At 36.9% G+C, this 22780-nt stretch overlaps 1 protein-coding gene across 1 annotated transcript in view; it reads left to right on the plus strand.

Annotated features, from left to right (window-relative positions):
- The window catches only part of Vps13D (vacuolar protein sorting 13D), a 1260195-nt gene that overhangs the window by 979556 nt on the left and 257859 nt on the right, over positions 1 to 22780 (plus strand). The window contains exon 64 of the mRNA XM_090393926.1: positions 10066 to 10222. Coding sequence (XP_090250052.1) covers positions 10066 to 10222 — 157 coding nt within the window. The remainder of the gene's footprint in view (positions 1 to 10065; positions 10223 to 22780) is intronic.

A 22780-nucleotide genomic window follows, 5' to 3' on the forward strand; every position in this document is an offset into this window, starting at 1 on the left:
AAAATTCATAAAGAGTGGAAGGAACACAGAATAGTACCTCTCCACAAGCATGGTTCTAGGTCAGAAATTTCCAGTTATCACCTGGTCTATATATCTGATATAGTGGTCAAAATGTTGGAGAAATTGCCTAAACAACCCAATTGTGTATTTAACCAATCTGCTTACATTTTATGATAAGGTGATGATGCAATGGATAATACATATACAGTGATTTTTCTTGGATTTTGCAAAGGCATTTGATAGATTACCACATGAGAGATTGGTAAGATGGATTGAAGATTAGTTTTCTGAAAGATTCCAGCAAGTTATGTATGATGGAGCAGTGTCTCATGCAGGAATAAATAAGGTGTGTGGGGGGGCCTCTATATAAGATATTGGACCAACCACACCATACATGGACTGTTGCACTCAAACTCTGTACATTCTGAACAATGCAATTCTTGGTGACGTTTCTACGAAACTGACCATTCTCTCTTTCAGCAAGACAATGCACTGTCATGAGGCTGCTGCTGTAATAACTGTGTGGTTTGTGAACATGAAGATCACCACATTTAATTGGCCTCCATAGAGCCCTGATCTCGACCCTATTCAATATCTGTGGGATGCAATGAAGCATCATGTGAGGTGAAGGGTCATTTTCCTCAACAGTTCAGGACTTCATTACATGCCTACAGGAAGAGAGTAGTCCAAAATGTTCATTGATCACTATCATACACTTGTGGAAAGCATGCCCTGTAGGATTACTGCAGTCATCACTATGAAAGGAGGACCTACATCTTATTAAGGTTGGCATCATGGCTGTTTGCTCCTGATACTTAGAAGTCTTTCCAAACAATGCATATACATCTCTAAGAAAAAAAACATTCTGTGATAACTGAAAAGTTTTTCATATAAATAAACACAGAGTTTTGACTATGCTGTGCTGGTCTGCTGTAAAATTGCGGCCATGATTGACCAAAAGAAATTCTATAGTGTAAATATTAATAAATTAATTAATCAAAACTTTTCCTTCACAGAGTATGTTCTTCGACTCTGCCCATGGTATCTCGTTCCTATCTCTTTATTACTGAATTTTGGCCTTAATAGTGTTTTCATTACCTTAACTACTGCTCTAAAGATTATGGCTTGTCTGTAATTTGTTACTCTCTTTCTTAGAAACTCCTTTATGTAATGAAACTGTCTCATTCTCCTTTAACTCCTCCCCACTGCTGAAACTTAAACAGCCCCTCAGCTGCACTAGCAATTCTCTCTTTTCCATTTTCCCATAATATGTTAGCAGGCAACTTAACTAATATCACTACAATATTCAAATACTGTTGCTGTAATATCCTCCAACACTTCTCTTAGTTTGATCATTGCCACAACAGTAACACAGCATTATATCCACAAAGATGATATACAAACACTCTGCAAAGCAATTAGTCACTAATTTAACTGTTTATTTTTCTGTTATCACCTTCTTACCATCTGTATTTGTTAAGGTCATCCTTCCACAATCATTTATTCTTTTACTCAGAATGTTTTTATTTTATTTATTATTATTTTTAATGATGCTTGTTACCTTTCTTTTATGTGCTTTGCCATATAGGTGAGCTAGCTTATTGCATTTCTCCTCATATTCTTCTTCCAGAACATTTTTTTACTATTCTTTGTAGTTCCTGCTTAACTTTACTACTGGCCAAATTGGATGAAATACACAGATCAACTTAGGATTTTACAATCAAACTATGGGCAATTTTTTGCCTTTTATCATGGAATTGCCCTACTCTGACATTAATTCTTAAATGGCGATTGTAGAGGCATTAATAGATAAATTGTAATGGAGTGACCGTTGAGCCCATTTGACATAAAGCATGTTTTATCTAGAATTTCCTTTATCAGAAAATGTAGTTCAATATTTTAGATTTTTGCTTTACAGTTCTTTGTTTGCTCATAAGAGATAAAAACAAAAGGATTTTGAATAAATTAAATAAATTTTCTATTCTGAGATGTGACAAGAGATCATCAAGCAAGGAATGTATTCTTAATGGTAATAAATTTTGATATCTTTTATTTTTTGTCATTGCAACGCTGCATAATTTCTTTCATTTTATTGACAATGTTGGAGAAATTATTTTTCCTTTATTAAATGCTTGCTTTCAAAATCATTATGTTAATATAACACTGTTACGGACATTTTCATAATGTCTGTGACATATAATGGCAGATAGGATTGAGAGAGAGAAAGTTTTGATTGAAAGAATAATAGTATGACAGATGTAAAGAATGAAGAGTTGGTTGTAATGAGATCGATAGCTTGGTTACATAGTGATGCACAGGAAGAAGAGGGAGCTGCAATGAATGTAGAAATGTCAGCTGATATAAGAAACAAAGAAAAGAGAAAAGAATGTTTGACTAAAAGAGAAGGAAAAATCAAGGAGTGAATCTTCTGTGATGATTCTATCATAAGAGGTGTAATGGCAAGAGTTTCATAAAGTCATGCTTCCCAGGTGTGAAAATTAATGTTCGTGAGACCTTTAGGCCACAAAAGGGTAAAGTGAATGAGTTGATTGTTTTGACTGGAACAAATGATTTGAAAGGGAAAAAAAGTATGGCATGAGGGAGAACATGAAAAATTACTGGAAGTAGCTTAAAAAAAGGAGTGAGAAAGTTAAGATAGTGAATCTGTTGCTGCAGTATTCACATTTGTGTCCGTCATTTCTGTTTTTGGCTGTCCACTTCTGGGGTCTTCATTCACATCTTCTTGCCCACTTTTGAATCTCTCATGCCACTCAAAGACACTTGACTTTTTAGAGCCAAATTTCAATCTCAAATTTTTTTTTATGCTAAAGTTTGCATGCAGATCAGTATTGTTTATGTAATAACCAACTTGCAGATGGCTCTATCGGCTTGAGGCTTACACACACACACACACATTAGTTAAAACAGTAAGAAAGTTAAGATAATTGATTTTTTGGCCAAAAACTCTCTCTCACACTGAGGGCAGTATGGCTTGGTGCATTGTCATGACAGATGATCCACTTGTCAGACCACAATTCAGGTCTTTTTCTCAGAACAGAAGCTTGTAATTTTTTCAGCACCTCTAAATAGCATTGTTGGTTGACCATTTGTCCCTGTTCAATGAATTCATAGTGATTATCCCCTTATAATCAAAGAAACACACCAGCATGGTCTTGAACTGCGAACGTGACATGCGTACTTTTTTTTTGCTCGTGGCAAACTCAGGATTTTCCACTTAGAATCATACTGGAAGCACCAGGGTTTGTCTCCTATAATTACTCTCAGAGATTGTAGGAAACATCTGCTTATTTGCAAAAATATCAAGCGCAACTTGAACCTGCCACTGCTTCTGTTCGTCAAGATCCAAGGTACAAACTTCGCAGAAATCTTTCTCATACCCAGTTCTTCAGTTAAAATTACCCTGACTGTTTCTCAGTTCATTTGCAAATCATCAGCCATTAATCACAGACTTAACCATCTGTCAGACCCTACAAAATCTCGCACTCTGTTCACATTTGTGTCTGTCATTTCTGTTTTTGGCTGCCCACTTCTGAGGTTGTCATTCACATCTTCTTGCCCACTTTTGAATCTCTTATGCCACTCAAAGACACTTGACTTTTTAGAACCAAATTTCAATCTCAAATTTTTTTTTTATGCTAAAGTTTACATACAGATCGGTATTGTTTTTGCAATAACCAACTTGCAGATGGCTCTATCAGCTTGAGGTTTACACACACACACACACTAGTTAAAACATGTACAGACACGATTACTCATGTGACTCCAACCAAATCACTACATGGCATTTTGGGAATTGTCACAATTCCCAAAATCTCGTACAACTATGGGATTAGATGGTATACCAGCTCGCGTTTTATGTGTAGGTGCTAGGGAATTGTCAGTGCCTTTAACCACATTGTTTAATCTGACGCTCACTCTAGGTTAGTCACAAGGAGTAGAAAGAGGGGGGAAAATAGTTCCATTGCCATAAAGGAGGCTTCAGGACTGATGTAACAAATTAACAATCAATCAGCATATAAAGAGTTTTTGTCAAGATATTGGACAAGTTGGTCAAGAGCAAAATATAGGAATTGGATACTAAATATGGGGAAAAATGGTTTTGTGAAGGTAGGTAATGCCTCAGTAATTTGCTCATGTTTGATAATACTACGACAGTTGAGCCTGATAAACGTGATAGGTTTTCAGTGATTCTGCTAGATTTTGCAAAAAACCTTTGACAGGATACCGCATGGAATTCTAATCAATAAATTGCAGCACATGGGCATAGAGGGCACATAGCTAAAGTAACCCATCAGATTACTTGGTTACTGAACAATACCCATACTTTATCGAGCCTTGGTAATGTTATCTTGACTACTGTTTGCACATCTGGTTACCTGGGTTTCTCGGAAATGAAGTGGTGGACAGGATTCATAGGCAAGTGACCAAGATGGTAGAAGGTTATGGAATGAAACTTACAAGATCAGGTTGAAGATTTGTGGGTTACAGAAATTGGTTGACAGGCAGAAAAAGATATGTTTGAGACATAATAATTCCTGAAGGATTTTTAAAAGATTAATACAGAGGAAATTTTTCAGAACAAGTCTGGTGGGTGAACTAGGGGCCATACTTGGAAATTGAGCAAGAGTGTAGTTATCAAGGATGTTAGAACTAAAGATTTTGCTTGGAGAGCGGTGAATGAGTGTAATAGGTTGCCAGAGTCTGTTGTGGGTACTATGTCTGTGAATGAGTTTAAAGCAAAGTATCATAGATACTGCGTGAAGCTTGGCTTGATGTTTAGGACCTCCCTTGATGAGTCTAAGGACTCTATGGAGTAGCCCATAATAATAATATTTATAAATAATAGGTTTTCTAATAACATTTACTGATTTTGCTTTCCTTGCAAAATTCCATTACGAGGGTGGTCTGAAAAGTTCTCAGCCTCGACCATAGATGGCAACACTATCGGTGAGATTTTTTTTTCTAACTTGGTACATCTGTCATAAGCATCCATGTGAAATTGCAAGTGATTCTATCAAATAGTTTTTTATATATATAATAGTTTTTTCTGAAGCAAAATTGTTGTCTGTATCCCTTGAAATGGATAAAATTGAGTATCGTGCAGTTATAAAATTATTTATAAAAGAAGGTTTAACAAAGAAATTCATTTGAAGTTCATAAAAGTTTATGGGCACTCTTCTCCTTCATTTTTGACAATTAAGAAATGGGCTGCAGAGTTTAAACTTGGCAGTACCAGCCTTGAAGATGACCCACGTGAAGGACGTCCAGAAAGTGTAGCAACACCAGAAATCATTGATCAAGTGCAAGACATGGTATTGGATGACCTACGAGTCAAAGTGTGTGAAATTGCTGAGACTATAGGCATTTCAAAAGAATGTGTAGGATATATTTTGCGTGAAGAATTGCAAATGAAAATGCTTTGCACAAGATGGAGTGCCATGCTTGCTCACAGCAGATCAAAAATGCACTCGCATGAAAATCTCTGAATAGTGCTTGGAGCGTTTTAACAAGAATAAAACTGATTTTGTGCATCAGTTTATTACTATGGATGAGACTTGGATTCACCATTACACCAGAATCAAAACAGTGGACAGAAGCTGGTTGTTCAGTGCCTAAGAAGACAAAGTCGGTTCCATCAGCAGGAAAGGTCATGACATTGATGTTTGGGGATGCTTAAGGCATTTTGTTTATTAATTATCTTGAAAAGAGTATAACAATAACCGGGGAATATTATTCCGAACTTTTAACCAGACTAGACAAAAAAATTCGTGTGAAAAGACCCTGTTTGCAGAAGAAAAAAAGTCATCTTTCATCGGGACAATTCACCTGCCTGCAAAGGTGTTTTGGCAATGGGAAAATTAAGGGATCTGCACTATGAATTAGTGGAACATCCACCAATTCATATTCCCCACATTTGGCTCTCCCTCTGACTTCTATCTCTTCCTAAAACTAAAACTCTTCCTTGCTGGTCTGCGTTTTTCTTCTAATCAAGAGGTTATTGCAGCTGTAGAAGGGTATTTTGCAGATCTTACTGAGAACCACGACAGGGACGGGCTAATGGTGCTGGAGCATCGCTGGAATAAATGTATTAGTCTTAATGGAGAGTGTGTTGAAAAATAAAAATTATTTTGAAATTATTAATTTGTTTTTTAATTGTTAGGCCGAGAACTTTTCAGGCTACCCTCATATATAGTTTTGATCAGAGTTGTTCCATTTTTAGTTATAATAAAGGTTGTTAAAGTTCATTAATTGATTCTGATTGTAAATTTACAGACAAAAAATATACTAGTCATAATTTGTGAGCAGTAGATGGCATTGGTGTGTATGATGATGGTAGTTGCAGTTTGCTGTAGTTGGTGGATTAAGTGGTGAAGACAGAGAGCTGTAGATTAGGTGCCCCTCCCTTGATGAGTCTTTGGACTCCTTTAAGGTGTCATGTACAGTAATAATAATAATTTACAAAACTTTATATCCAGTAATATGTCTGCAGAATCTCATTGCATTCACCTTTAGCTTAAACTTGCAACAGGAGTTTCTGAATTTTCTGTAGGATGCTGACTTCATTAAAAATATCTAGTTATTAGTCACTGTAAATATATGTGGTGAAAATGTTTGAAATATATTCTACATAGACTTATTCAAAATCTTTGCTCATTTTTAACCATTCCAATTGTATCTCCCCCCCCCCCCTCAACCATACAAATGGAATTATAACTAACTACTTTTTGTATAATTTTCTGCTGGCTTGAAGTTTTAACAGAAAAATCTTTGCGTGGGAGGGTTTGAATTATGTTACTTGATTTTGCTGTTTAGAGAAAGAAATAAAATGGTATTGGGCTATTGATGTAGCTGCTTTTAAAAACTGGCTTATTTTTGTAATTTGACTCTTCCACTACTTTCTTTCCCATCAGTTGTTTGCAGTAAATTATTCCAAGTTTTACAAATATATTTTACATTATTTTCACTATATAAAAATCACATTTATGCCATAAAAAACTAATTCTTACTTAATGACAGCAAAGATCATAGTTTCTTAATTTATAATCATTGACATCATCAAATTCCTTATATACATTCACATGTAATGTACAGGATATTATAATAGCACAACACAAAAAGGTTGATATTATTCTTGACTGTCTGTCAACAGTTTTCCTCAACATTAATATTTTATCTTTCAGGACTTTATTATTAACATACCTTATATTTCTGTCTTCTAATGTACTTCTTACTGTATCAGTCCAGCTAGATTTTGATCTTTCTCTAGGTCTTTTCTTGCCAAAAAAAAAAACTTGTTTTACTTTGCTGATCTTTCTACTCCAATTCTGTTAAAGTGACCATACTAGCTGAGACTAGCTGTGAATGATAAAAATATCGTTTCTTCCTAATATCCTCTGATAATTCTTATAATTATGATTTTGCCATCTGTTTACTCCCCTAATATTTCTGAGAACTCTCATATCTGTGGTCTTAAGTCTTTGATCAAGTGTTTTATTTGTAACCCATCTCTCAGATTAATATGTAAAATTAATCTGAACACTGTCATGTATGCAGCTAGGTTACTGTTTTGACTAATATCTTTCTTATTCCATATAAATATATTCAGTTGATTTCTATACCAGCCTTGCTAACACTATCTACCAATAATTGTAAAGACACTTTAGCAGTTTACAATTGATACCAGCAGGTGAACCCTAATATCAGATATGTCCACCTTCAGCTTCACTCACCTTCTGTACCCTTTGAAGGAGGCTTTCCACCAATGTGCTGCAGACATCATGTGAAATTTCTCTCCATTCCTCCATCAAAGCAGCACTGAGTTCAGTGACAGATCAAGGACATGCTACTCTGGATCCTGATCACTGCTTCAATTCAACCCACAAGTGTTTGATGGAGTTGAAATCAGGACTGTGTTCAGGTCAGGGTAGTCGTTTAACACCCATCTCTTCATACCATTCCATAACAACTGCAGCTTGTAGCATGGGGCATTGTCATCTTGATAGTAACATGAATCCATTCCATAAAAACTCCACAGTGTGGACAGCATGTGATTATCCAGAATCTCAATACTGAGCTGCTTTCATGAAACCACAGACAACAACCAGTGGTCCCATTCCAAACCAGCTGAATGCACCTCACACCATTACTCCTTCACCACCACCAAACTTTACTGTGGGGACAACACACTATGGTAATAAGCATTTTCCACACCCTGCCATCAGACTGAAAACAGGTGAACCTTGATTAATCGCTTCAGAGAACTGTTTTCCACTGGTCATTTGTCAGGTTCGCATGCTCTTTGCACCAGGCCAGACGAGCCACCTTGTTCGTTGTTGTGATGTTCAGCTTGTGTGCTGCTGCTCTTTCATGGAAATCCAGTAAATGGAGTTCTTTTCATAAAGTATTAGTGCTCACCATGGTGTTACTGGTGCTTTGGAATTGATCACCGTTGGTCTGTGCCAGTTGTATCTAGTTTTTACCACCCATTTTAACACCCTCCTTTCCCTGTTAGTCATTTTTTTGCCGGCCACCCTCACTGTTTTTCTGCACTGGTGATGGCAGAACATCTCCTTTTGTTGATCACATCACTTACTTTGATTTTGGATGCTCCATTTGAGTGACAACCCATGATGAACACCTCTCGAAGTCACTGAGTTCATATTGTATTGCCATACCACCTGTATTCAACTGCTATGATAAAATACTGCTTCATAATATTGGTACACTGGTTTTATATTATTAACAAACCTGGAATATTTCATAACTTCAAATAATAGGGGTGTCCAGACAATTATTGGTAGATAGTGTATATTATGAACATAAAAGCACTTGCTTTTGTTGCTGAGTCTGACAAACCATGGGCTACATTTTTGATTAGTACTCCAACATTGCCTTCATTAATCAACTCAGATAAACTATCAGACACATCATATACAAAGCCTAAAGGATTGCCAAAAAAATCCACGGCACCTATTATCTTTGATGCTTGACTCTTCAGTTTCTTCAGTAGGACAGGGAAGACAAATTATAGCTTGTATAAAGATGAATTTAAAAGTATCATGCCATGTTAATAAAATCTTTTTTTGTGTCATCATGGGCTATCACCAATGTGACAGCTCTCTTGATGTCACGGAGTTCATGTTGTGTTGCCATACTACCTGTATTCAACTGCAACAATGAAATATGCTTCCCATTATCTGTATACCTATTTTTTATGTTATTAACAAACCTGGAATGTTGCATAACTTCAAATAACAGGGATGTCTGTCAGATAGTGTATATTGTCTATTGCCATATTGAATCTACCATATTCACTAAAATTATGCCTAAATGACTGAAATGTTTTATTTGTTCCATTGGTTCTCCATTCAGGATTCACGTAAAGGTTTTAGTGTTTTTGCCAATTTTCACTGTCTTTTCATTCTTGATTACCAAAATTTACTACAGTAGTTATTCTGTTTAGGCATATGACATCATCTGAATAAAATAGAACTGAGATTAACGTCTCCAATTTTTGATATTGGTTTAATGCTTGCCATTTTCCTTCATAATGCTATCTATACAAATAATTAATGACAGTGGAGATAATGTGCAATCTTGTCTCGCACCTCATTAAACATCAAACCATATTCTTTTACCTCCTTCAATTCTAATTACCGACTTTCAATTCAAATATACCCTATATGATGCTTGATATAATGGCCCATTTACACCATACAACAGACTTCATATTGACCTCCTGCAATGAGTCTTGTGACTTTATGGCAATCAGCAGAAGAACTTTTTTTTCCTTTCGATTTTAAGATTTTACGAATTGAGCTCTCTTCATGCTTGCCAGCATTGCACATATAAAAAGAATGTGCATTCCTTTTATTATTATGACCTTCTGCTTAATTTTACCCATTATAGTTTTAGTTTTAATGAACAGGAAAGGTGGTTGAAAATTATGCATCAAGTAATATTACATAAGTGAAATAATTTGTTATATTCATAACCTTTTTAATAAATTAATGTGAATTATTTTTGGCTTCATTTTGATTTCAGTTCCATATGCCTGGGATGAGCCTACACTACCTCCTTTTATTACATGTGTTGCACCAGGTGGTTCTAGTGCTACATATAATATGGACACTTTTGGAGAAGGAAATCAACTGTTTTATGAAAATTTCATTTATATAGTATTTACTGGAACATTCCTTAGGTATAGTATGTTTTTTAATTCCAGTTTTTTATATTTTTATGGCTTATTCTGATTATTAGTTATTATCATGGTATTGAAGATACAGAAGTGCTTGTGAGTGGAAAGGACGGTAGTGCGAAAGAAGAAGAGAGAACTGGAATACAAGAGGAACAGGGAAACGGGGGTGCCTGCATGGAAAAGGAGACATTGCATAGGGAGTGTGGATGTTGAAATTAGCAGAGAATGTGTGTATAGAGATGGAGTATATTGCGATATTGGTAGATAGGTTTACACTGAGCAGATATATGTGTGGTAAGTGGTGATAAAGGTGATTGGGCAAGGTCAGGTATGGTGGGGAAATCACAAGCCAGTGTCTGGGATAGAACTGGCTATACACATAAAAATGAATTGCTGTGTTTGTTTGCAAATGCTAAAAGTATGAGAAATAAGGGGAATGAAATGGTTTCAGTCATTGAGTTTATTCGTCCTAAATTCATTGGAATAAGTGAAATGTTTCAATGAAGATGATATCGTAATGGGAATAGAAATTGAAGAATACAGTGTTTTTCATGAGAATAGAAAGGGCAAGAGAGGGGAGGAGTGCTGCTGATGATAGCAGGAGAATTAAGTCCATGTAATATCAACATGAAAGAGGGAAATACTGGTACTAGTTATGAGGGCAGTGTGGTATAACATGGAAGTTGACAGGGTGACATATTTAGTTGGATGTTGCTATAGGTTAGGGAATTGGAGAGGGGTGATGAAGAAATGTATGAACAACTCGTTTGAATGACCAAAGAAAGAGTAATTATTATGGGCGATTTTAATTATGGTGGTATAGATTGGAATGAAGAAATAGCTTTAGGGAATAAGGAAAATGAATTTCTTGAGAGATAACTATCTCAGGCAGCATGTAATGGAGGGCATGTGTAGATCTGATCATTCATCAGAGAATGTAATTGTGAGTGAGGTTTCACACATTCCTCCAGTTGGTTGAGAGTAATCATGAAGTGATCACCTGGGTTGTGGCTAATCATAGGTAGACTTCTGTGAGGAATGGATATGTGGAATTATACAGCTGGTGATTATGACAAGCTTAGGAGACAGCTTGGAGCAATCAGGAAATAAATGCTGCTTGGGAACGGACAAAGAAACATAACAGTATCGATGTGTGAATGTATTCCAAAGGCCAAAACAAGGTTCTTTGGAGGCAGTACAAGATGAATAATGGTAATGATCAGTTTCATGAAGAGTATAAAGAACAATTAAGTATAAAAAAGTATAAAGTTCCTGTAAGCTGGCGTACTTTGGACAGACAGGCAGATCAGCATCCATCCTTCTAGAGGAACACAAGTCTTACATCTTCAAACACAACTATGGCCATTCAGGCTTGGCTGACCATGTTTTGGACACCACCCACAGAGTATCATGGAAGAAAACCACCATGTTCCACCACAGCAAATTCAAGAAAGAGAGACTTTTCTTAGAAGCAGCAGCAGCTCTCAAAAACCAACCAAATCTCAATAAACACGGTTGCATTAAACTTCCGAAGATTTGGGAAACACTCATCACCAGAGGTCCCACCTTACATTCCAGGCTACCTACTACTGCCCTTAGAGGGCACTCTACCTAGATAGGACTTTAGTGTCACCCACATGGTTGGGCTTAGTATTGTTTGTTATTTGTGTATATATTACATTAATTGTTTTTGTAATCCCCGTAGATGTCCTAGTGACTTGGACGAAATATAGGAAGTATTAAATTCTATTTTAATTCTTTTCGAGTGTTGTAAAAAATCCATTAAGCCTCCAACATGAAGAACTACACATCACTTAAATAATCTAAACCATGGCATTGCCTACACTGATGGATCATCTGATGAAGCACTCAACCAAGGAGGTTCAGGGATTTTTCTAACTCTATCTGGAAGCAAGGAAATGCAAATCAAAACCACAGCAGGCAAAATAGCTGCAAACTTCACTTGTGAATTGACAGCCATACAAACAGCTCTCAAGTTCTATCTCTCTAATCCAGTAATAAACATTACAGAAGGAATAACCATCTACAGTGAAATCAAAATCTGCACTTGAACCATTAAAAAATGGAAAAACAAAACTCAATAGGTTTCATTCACACAATTCATGAACATCTAACAACACTAAAATTGAAAAATAAGAACTGTACACTGCAATGGATACCAGCCCATGTAAATATTGAAGGTAATGAAAGAGCAGGCAGACTAGCCAAAGAAGCAAGACACCCACTGTCACTAACTGATGCTAACTCTGTTGCCAAAATAAAATTAGTAAAACAAACATTCAAGAAGAAGAACAAAATCAGTGAAATTAATGAAAATAGAGAAATAACTACAATCATCACCAGACTTAGGACGGAACATTTTAAAGGCATGAAAATTCAGCCAGACAGTAGTAGGAGCTACAAAGCATGCAAGAACTGTCCAGGAGTTGAACTAACACACCTGCCCATATCTATTCTTGTCCAGTAATTGTTGCTGCTGTACAAAAAATTTACAATAACACTAAAGAAAAGCTCTACTCCAACAAAGTTCAACAGATTGCCAAAGCAGTTGTACAGATTCGCGGTCATATCTAGAAGCTCTTCAATGGACTCGACAACAACAACAATCAAATGAATACATATAGCACACCTCACATTTCACAAAATGACAGAAATCAAACTTAAATTCCTGCACGGACAAAGCCACCATCTTTCCTTTGCCAGTTATTTACTAAGCTCTAATTTTAACAAATCCATAAGCAAACTTAAATAAAAAAGCCCACACACTAATAATATCATAAACGCACAATTTTTACAGCATCTCATAAACACACACTTATTTACAATTAATTATTCCAAGCTCTTATCTCAAACTGGAGCCTTCTTACCACACTGCCACTTCTTCCACAACACTAGCAACTAAAATTATAATAAAATGGAATAAAAATTTCCATCAAGGTACATTCTTCTTTTTGCTGATGATCAGATAATAATTACAAATTCTGAAGGTAACTTACATAAAGATATTTTAAATTTAAATGAAATAGCCAAAGATTATGTCATGATAATATCAACATAAAAATCAAAAACGATGGTTTTTAACGGACAAGATCCAATAAGAACTAATATAGTAATACACAACAACATTTTTGAACAGCCGAACTCATTTAACTACCTAAGATATATTACAGGTAGTATACAAAAAATATGGATACTTCACAGAAGACACTGAAATCATACTATTTAGGCTTTGTACTTATTATTATTAACATCTGCCCTCCATGGAGTCAGAGATTCATCATGAGAGGTACACACTATTACACACAAAGCTCATTCAACAGTCCCTTAAACTGATTCAATGTGTCTATATTCACAATACACTAAGAGATTTTGCTGCCCTGGATGGTCCCTGAGTTTGCTGCCCCTCCCAATACACACCAAAAATACTACAAAAAGTCAAAACGATGTATAAGGAAATAAATTAAAACACTATGTTTATTTTTGAAGTAAAACTTTAATTCCAACATTCTAAAATGTTATTTTTCTTGCTTTTCCGTTAGCAAAATCTTCAATGACATTGTCGAAGTCTATTTCATCACTCGGTTGTTGTTCTATAGACAGCATCAAGATTTCTTAAATGCAAAGTGCTGCCGGTGGCAGACCACCCCATCCCCCCCCCCCTTAGCTACGCCACTGCTAAGATAATGCATTCCACTCACCATCCACTTTCCATGTAAAGAACCTGCTCCTCACTCCTATGCTCAAACCCTCCTTAAACAGTTTCCAGCGATGGCCTTTTGTTTTATCCCTCTCTCTCCCATTCTATAAAAATCTCTTCCATGTCAACCTGATAACAACCCCTGACTAGTTTATATGTCTCAGTCATATCCTCCCTGTCCTCCTCCTATTCACAAGGATTTGCAATTTAAATTCTCTCAATCTGTCTTCATACTTCACATTCCAAAGACCGCTGACTACCTTTGTGAATTGTCACTGGACTCTAACATTTCTGCATATCAGCATTCTCTGCATGATTGCCATTATCCAATGTGACATCTTCACAACTTGTGCAATGTGGCTCCTGAAATTCAGGTCCTTGTCCACCTCCACTCCCAGATCTCTCGTGAGCTCCACTCCCTTCAAAGTTTCCCCACTAAAGGTGTACACTGCATCCTACTATTGCTTATCAAATTTTCAAAACCTTACACTTTGAAACATCTAACTAACTTACCTGCCCCATTCATGCAATGTATTGAGATCCTCCTGTAAGGGCACAACATCTGATTGACTCTGCACTGCTTTTTGCAATTTTGCATAATCTTCAAACAGCTGCACATCACCAGTTAAACCCATCCCAATAGCATTAATACATATTGAACAACATTGAAAAACTAACCCCTGTGGCATACCACTAACGACCATCCTCTTTTGGGATACAGCATCCCCCATATACAACTTTCTAATACATATCTGACAGCTAGTCATTGATCCAACTCAGAAGTCTGTTATCCAATTCCATCTGTTTCAGTATATTTAACAGACTGACGTGTGGCAGTCTATCAAAGCTTTTGCAAAATCTAAGTATACAACTGTATATGCATCTTCCTTGTCCAAGACATGTGTCACCTTATTATAATACATAAGTTATTAAAACAAGGTCTCCCTTTTAACAAACCCATGCTGATAATCACAGAGAAAACTGCTGGTATTAATCCATTTCCATGTCCTACTTCTCACCAACCGCTCTAGTACCTTAACCAGAACTCCATATATATAGATGGGCCTATAATTTATAGCCACAACCTTATCACCACCTTCATGCAGTGGAACAATTTTACCTTCTTTCCACTCCCTTGGAATCTGTGCTGTTGTAAAACTCTTATTAAACAGGCATGTCAATGCCACTTCCCTGGAATATTCCCTTGAGACAAGTGGTGATATGTCATCAAATCATATCACCTTACTGACATCAAGGTTATTCATCATCATCATCATCATGCTTTTCAAGGATTTAGGCCTAGCGCCTGTTCTTGCCTTAGAAATCATTGTCGAATCTCTTTAGAGAATGTCCTGGTTTTCTTTTCCTAATGGTTTGTAATTTAAAACTAGTTTTGGTAATTTTTCTGTTTTCATTCTTTCAACATGTTCCATCCATTTATGTTTATCTTTTTTTATTTTTTCTATTACTGATTCCTGGTTTAATTTTTTATAATTTCTTCATTTCTTTTGTGATCAAATAGAGTATACTTTGCAGTTTTTTCAAAAATTTCATTTCAACTGTTATTAATCTTTGTCTTTTTGTTCTAATGTCCAAATTTCACTTCCATGCAATAGGACTGGTAGGGCTAATGCGTTGTATACTTTCAGTCTAGTTTGTTTTGAACCTGTGTTAAAGAAGCATGTAATGTAAAGAAGCATATGACAATTAATGGTGTATAATCGATATTAAAATAAAAATCCTTTAATTTACACATGGTGTGTAGTGTTTTCAGAGCGCTCCCGAAAGCTAAGTATAATTTTGAGTGAGAATTGGAATATTGGTTTAAATTTTAACGCAGTATTGTTTATTTTTGGTAGCTTGTTGTGTCTGTGTGATTTTGGTGTGAATTCTGTTTTATTTAACTTAGTATTTTAACGATACGTTTCTTAGAATAGCACATGCCACCAATGCGACGTAAGATAATGGCGGCCAAAAATACGATGCCTTTGTTCAAAAACTGTAATGTGAGGGAGTTTGTCAAATGTGATGTGATGTGTGTGGGATGTATGCATTCCTGAAGGAGACTGGAGTTTGGATGGAAAGTGATAGTGGTGGGAGAATGTGCAGAAAATGTAAGCAAAGTGAGGAATTGAAGTATGTGTCAGGTCGGGAGATAGCTATGGTTGAAGAAAGCCAGAATGTGAGTGAAAATAGTGGTTTGATAGGGAATTGCAATGTTGTACAAGATGGCAGTGAGAGCAGTGATCAAAGAGAGAGTGAAAGCAACTATACAGAGAGAGAAAATGGTTTAAATGATGAAAAAAAATAAGGAATTATTTGTAGGGAGCGAGATCACTAGGTTGCACGCAGTGATACACAATGCTCAGCAAGAGTTGGAGCACCTGTAAAACTCTTTCCAGAGTGCCTCGGCTAACGGAAATAAACAAGTGTTTGAAATGAAAAATAAGCGTAAGAGTGGGAGAGTTTCTGAAATGAAGGAAATGGTGACTTGTTATTAAGAGGAGTGATAGATGGCAGTTTAACTAAATTGTACTTACCGGGTGCGAAATTTAAGGATGTAAGTGAGAGTATTAGAGTGCAAAAACAGAGGGTAAAAGAATTGATAGTTATGGCGGGTACGAATGAATTGAAAGGAGATAATTTTTTTATGAGAGAGGACTTTAAAGTATTGTTAAAGGTAGTGAAAGAAAAGAGTGACAGAGTTAGGATGGTGAGTCTGTTGCCACGGTACAACAGAGAGGAGTTTAGAAGGAGGGTCATAATCACAAATGACTTTATGCGCAGATTATGCAGATGGTATGGTGTGGAATGAGTTTGATGGCCAAAAGGATTTATACAAGATGGATGGCCTGCATTTGAATGGATTTGGTGTGCGGAGACTGGAAAAAGTGTTGCTGAATGAAGTGAAAATGGATGTGCAGAACCAGGGAAACTAGAACTACCAAGGAGGGGGGGGGGGTGAGTGGATATGCGGACATCAGTGAGACAGTTGAGTGTAAGAATGTATATAATGTACCCGAGCCAGTACTAAGGACAAGAAATCAGAATGGGATAGTTAGAATAATGCATCAAGATAGGGGTAGTACAAAGGGACCTCTGCATTTCATGTATATTAATGCCAGGAGTATTAGGAACAAGAAGGAAAAATTTTTGGCCTTGATTGGCTCTTCCTGGCCACAGGTTATTGGCATTAGTGAAACATGGCTGACAGAAGACGACATAGTTAGTGGGATAGAATGTGTAGGTTATAGTGTGTTTAGGAGGGACAGAGAGAATAAAATGGGGGGAGGAGTGTTATTGATGATAGCTGATGAACTGCAGCCAAGGAGAATTGAAGTTGTATTGCAGGATAGTGAAAAGAGCTCATTTGAGGCTATTTGGTGTGAGATTGAGACTGGCAAAGCATAATATATAGTTGGGTGCTGCTATAGACCAGGTGATGGAATAGATGGTGGAGATAGAATGCATAAACAAATTGATGAAATGGGTGAAAGGAGGATAATTATTATGGGAGATTTCAACTATGGTAACATTGATTGGAAGGAGGTGAGGACACGTGTGAGGAAGGAAATAGATTTTAGTCAATTATTAAGGGATAACTATCTGAGATAGCATGTAATGGAAAATACTAGGGGTTTGAGAGTTCTTGACCTGGTAATAGCATCTGAGAATTTGACTGTAATGAATATGACCATGTTGCCACCTATTGGTTAGAGTGATCATAAGTTCTTGACCTGGGAGGTGGCTAAATGTGTGGAATTTTCAATTAAGACAGGGTATATGTGGAATTTCCTTGCTGCCAAGTATGACAAGCTTAGGAGATTGCTTGGATCAGTGCCATGGCATGTACAACTGCAAGGACTGGACGTCGATAGACCATGGGAAGTGGTCAAGGAGCATTTACAGGAGGTTATGGCTGATTGTATACCTAGGGTCCGAGTAAAACAATTAGGGGTTAAATGGATGAATAACACCATTTAGTTTGAACTGCAAAAAAAGAAACAACTGTGGAGGAAATTTAAAGAGAAAGGTGACCTGCAGCACACGAACAGTATAAAGCGCAGCCCAGGAGGGTGAGTGTGGTATAAAAAAAAAAAAAAAAAAAAAAAAAGCAAAATCGGATTATGAAAGGAAACTAGCTATGTAAGCTAAAGAGAATCCCAAACAGCTCTTTCAATATGCTGCAAGCAAAAAAAAACTGTACATGGCAGAATGATTTTAAGGAATGATGATGGTAAGGAGGTCACTGAATCAGTCGATATAGTGGAATTATTGAGCGAGCACTTTGCAAGAGTATATCATCCAGGTGGTGACATTGAAAAAATAAAGGATCATTAGTTTATTCGAGAATTGTGATGAATGAAGTGGAGGTGAATAGTCTATTACAGAACCTTAATGTGAATACATCTGTGGGATTGAATGGTATACCGGCAGGGGTCTTACGTGAAGCGGCTAAAGAATTATTAGTGCCCTTGACCATGTTGTTTAATCTGAGTCTCGGGTCTGGTTTCGTCCCGAAGGTGTGAAAAGAGGGGAAAATAGTTCCACTGCATAAAGGAGGATCCAAGACTACTGTTGCAAATTACCGACCGATCAGCATATCAGGAGTTGTTGTCAAGGTCTTGGAGAAAGTAGTCAAGGGAAAAATACAGGAATGGATTGATGACAATAAGATACTGTATGGGGGACAGCATGGCTTTGTGATGGGTAGATCATGCCTCAGTAACTTGCTCACGTTTTATAACACAGTGACGGCTAAACTGGATAAAGGTAATGGGTTTACAGTGATACTACTGGACCTGGCTAAGGCATTTGAAAGGATACCACATGGAATTCTAATCTGTAAACTACAACATATGGGAATGGATATAGGGTTGGTGAGATGGATAGGTGGGTGGTTGATGGAGAGATATCAAAGAGTGGTTTATTCAGGAGTAGAGTCCAAAAGACAGCCTGTGACTAGTGGTGTGCTGCATGGTTCTTTTCTTGGACCACTGTTGTTTAATTTGTTCATTAACGATATAGGGAAGGATCTGAGAGGAACAGTTCATTTGTTCGCTGATGATGCAAAGTTAGGTAGGGCAATAGTGAATGCAGATGTCAAAATCTTGCAGGAAGACTTGGATAGATTGGACTTCTGGACTAAGGAGAATGGATGTCAATTTAATGTGACAAAATGTAAGGGTTATGCATTTTGGGGTGAAAAGATTAGCAACAGTATACGACATTGGTGGAACTGTACTCCAAGAGATTGATGAGGCCAGGGACTTGGGAGTGTTGGTGGATAGGGAGATGAAGTTTATGGGGCACATTGCAAAAGTGGCTAAATCATCTCATCAACTCACTTGGTTGTTGAAAAATACTTTGACGAGCAGAGACAAGCAAGTTATTGTACCTCTGTACCGAGCCTTGATAAGACCTCATCTCGACTACTGTGCCCAGTAAATGAGTCTGGTAAATGAGTGGAATAAGCTGCGAGAGTCTGTTGTGGGTGCTATGACAGTGAATGAGTTCAAGGCAAGGTATGATAGATATTGTGAGAATGTCGAATAGTTGTGTGGACATGATGTTAGGGCCTCTCTCGATGAGTCTAAGGACTCCCTGGAGTCGCCTGTAATAATAATAATTATAATTATTATTATTATTATTTCCAATATTTTGTCAAAGTTGAAGGTGTTCTCAGAGGATTGACAAATACAATTGTATCACATTGTGGAACATTTGTGTATTTGTCTAGTACCTTAACCAGAACTCCAAAGTAAAAGCAACTTTATCTCTCTCCATTTACTTTAGTGTCTTTTACAAGTATCTACATAAAACAAGTATGTTTACGATTTATTGAATGTGGAGAACAGCATAGATTTTTTAAAGATGGTTCAAAGTACAAAGAGAGTCAACATTAAATGTGGTGAATGATATTGATTTTTCAAAAATGAGAATTACTGTAAAATGATCAGCCAGATTGTAGCCAGTCATAAGAGAACTTTTTCCTAAGTGAGGCAGGATATTTGTGATACTACAACTTGTGATTGTGAAAAACATAGGTGATAATTAAAACCTGTAGCATGAAAAGAGGAGCTGGATGGAAAGGTGACAAATGCTGCTTTGGCACCGATAAAGAGATGTTTAAAAGAAGCACTGTCTGAATGAATTCCAAAGGTGAAAAGGCAAAATAATGTAAGAATAAATTAGATGAATGAAAGAATTAAGCATAAAATCTAGAAGAATGCCACACAAGAAGAAAATTGGTAATAATTAGTTGTGGAAAAGCACAAAGAGTAGGTCAGGAATCTGACACATTTAGAAAAGACCTCAAAAGTGCACTATGAGCAGAAATTAACCAGTCATATCAAGAAAAATCCTGTTGAGTTAGGGCAAATAGAAGAAAGAATGACTGTGGATGAATTGATATTATTGGATGACAGTGATATATTGATAACTGCTGTAGAGCATATAGTTCAGGTATTTCATCGTCCCGAATCTGACGTCATGAGGAGCTTATATGTAGAAGGTATGATGGAGGAGGGACTGATAGTGAGTGAGCAAGAGATACATTTGAAATTAAGCAAATTTTATGTTAATTAACATCAAATTTGCATCATTCACTTCACAAAAGACGAGATAAGACTCATAAGCCAATCTGTATGTCTGGGGGTTGTGGTTAAAGCAGTGGTGCACCCAGAGGGGGAACCAAGGGGCCCTTCTTCCCCCCAAAGAAAAAGGGAAAAAAAAAAAAAATAGAAAAATTTTAAAAAAATCATTTCCTAATTAAAATTCTTTTTTTTTTTAAATTAATGTTGTGTCGTATCTTCTATTTCTGTACTACTTATGAATTAGCGATCGTTGCAGATGCTCAGTCATAGGTCGTATGCGATGCTTAGTATGCATTCTCAAATCATCTACTCAACTCAATCCCCCCCCCCCCACCTCACACCCAAGATTAAATCATGAGTGTGCCACTGGGTTAGTGAGATTCACAAGAACTAGAATTCATAAATGTCTGACAATAACAGTATTGTATTCTATGTGATGGTAAGCATATTTTTACTAATGGGTTGTCCTAGTTTAGTGACCTGCATATATGATACAACACAATGATGAATTCACTGGATAAGGGAGATGCATATACAGTGGTATACTTGGATTTTTAGGCCTTTCTTAGACTGCCACGCAACAAACTGGTAACTAAATTACAATGGATGAGATTGGATAAGAGATTAGTGAGTTGGATAGGTGATTGACTGTCAGATAAGTAACAGTGTGTTATGTATTAGATATTGTTATTATTAGGTTACACCTCCAGGGAGTCCAAAGACTCATTGAGGTAGGGCACCTACTCTACAACTCACCGTCTCTACCACTCAATCCACCAACTACAGCAAACTGCATCATCTACATCAACGCAATCTACTGCCCACCATCATTAGTATTTTCATAGACAATCGCAAACATCCATGCCCATGGCAGGATTCGAACCCACAGCCTTTTTGCTGGAGATCGGATACATCAACCACTTGGTCAACCAGGCTAGCAAAATATTATTATGTGACACCTTCAAGGAGTCCAAAGACTCATCGAGGGAGGACACCTACTCTACAACTCCGTCTCCACCACTCAATCCATCAGCTACAACAAACCACAACTATATTAAAGGCATCTACCACCCACCACCACTAGTATTTTCCCAGACAATCACAAACATCCATGCCCACAGCTAGATTCAAACCTGCAGCCTTTTGGCTGGAGAACGAATATGCTAACCACTTGGCCAACGAGGCTGGCCTGCTTGGCCGAGTGGGAAGGGTTGTCCAGAAGAAAGAGGAGAGTCACTGATGGAGTGCTGCAGGGGTCTGGTTTTGGGCCATTATTGTTTAACTTGCATGTTAATGATATTGGAACAGGCATTGATGATTCAATGTTGGGAAGAACTACGAGGAGCAGATCAGATGTTATGGCCTTTCAGGAAGATCTCAGTAGATGAGTGTGAGCAAGTGAGTGGAGCCATCACTTTAATGTTGCAAAGTCTAAGGTCTTGAAATTTGGTAAGCTAGGATGGGATGCAGAGTATACAATTAATAGAGACATTTTGAAGGAGATTGAAGAGATGACATTTCTGGAAATGGTCATGGAAATGGACATGGCTAAAATGGTGAAAACATCACAACAGATTTTGGCAATAATGAAGAGAACCTAAGACATGTAAATTGGTGAAGGGTTGTTACCAGATCAATCAATGTTGAGGAGAAATTTCATAGAGTAGAGAGAGAGAGAGGCAATGGTAGAATTAGAGGCCATTCCTGGAAGCTATATAAGGAGGGATAAGCAAGAGAGTGAAGAGCAGATTCTTTGCATGGAATGTGGTTAGTGAATTGAATGCCTTGTCTGAAAATGCAGGAACTGTAAATTGGTTTAAGGCATGGTTTGATGATGTTTTTTTTTTTGGGGGGGGGGGGGAACTCCAATGATGAGTCTTCTGATTTCAAGGAGGCCTTATGTTAATATGTTATCATTTGTCATATACTTTATAAAATACCAACATGAAGGTTTTCAAAATTCAGCAATGGAAATGGTTACTCAACTTTTTGCATTTGTCATTCTAAGTGAGTAAGGAATTTAAAGTGCAATATTAAATTGTTATTAGCAATTACACATGACTTTCCATCATAATGCATCTTATAATTGGAGTTGTTCTGTAATAATAATATTTCTCTGTGAACAATACATTACCGTTGTTTTGTGAGTCTTAGGAAACCTCATCAAGTAATACAATTATTATTTGCATTCTTACTCTCATAATTACCATTATACTCTTTTAGGCATGGATCTCCCATAATGAATCT

The sequence above is a fragment of the Typopeltis vanoorti genome, chromosome 6 (genome assembly GCF_054136105.1).
Source record: "Typopeltis vanoorti isolate ZY-2024b chromosome 6, IOZ_Tvanoo_1.0, whole genome shotgun sequence".
NCBI lineage: Eukaryota > Metazoa > Arthropoda > Arachnida > Uropygi > Thelyphonidae > Typopeltis > Typopeltis vanoorti.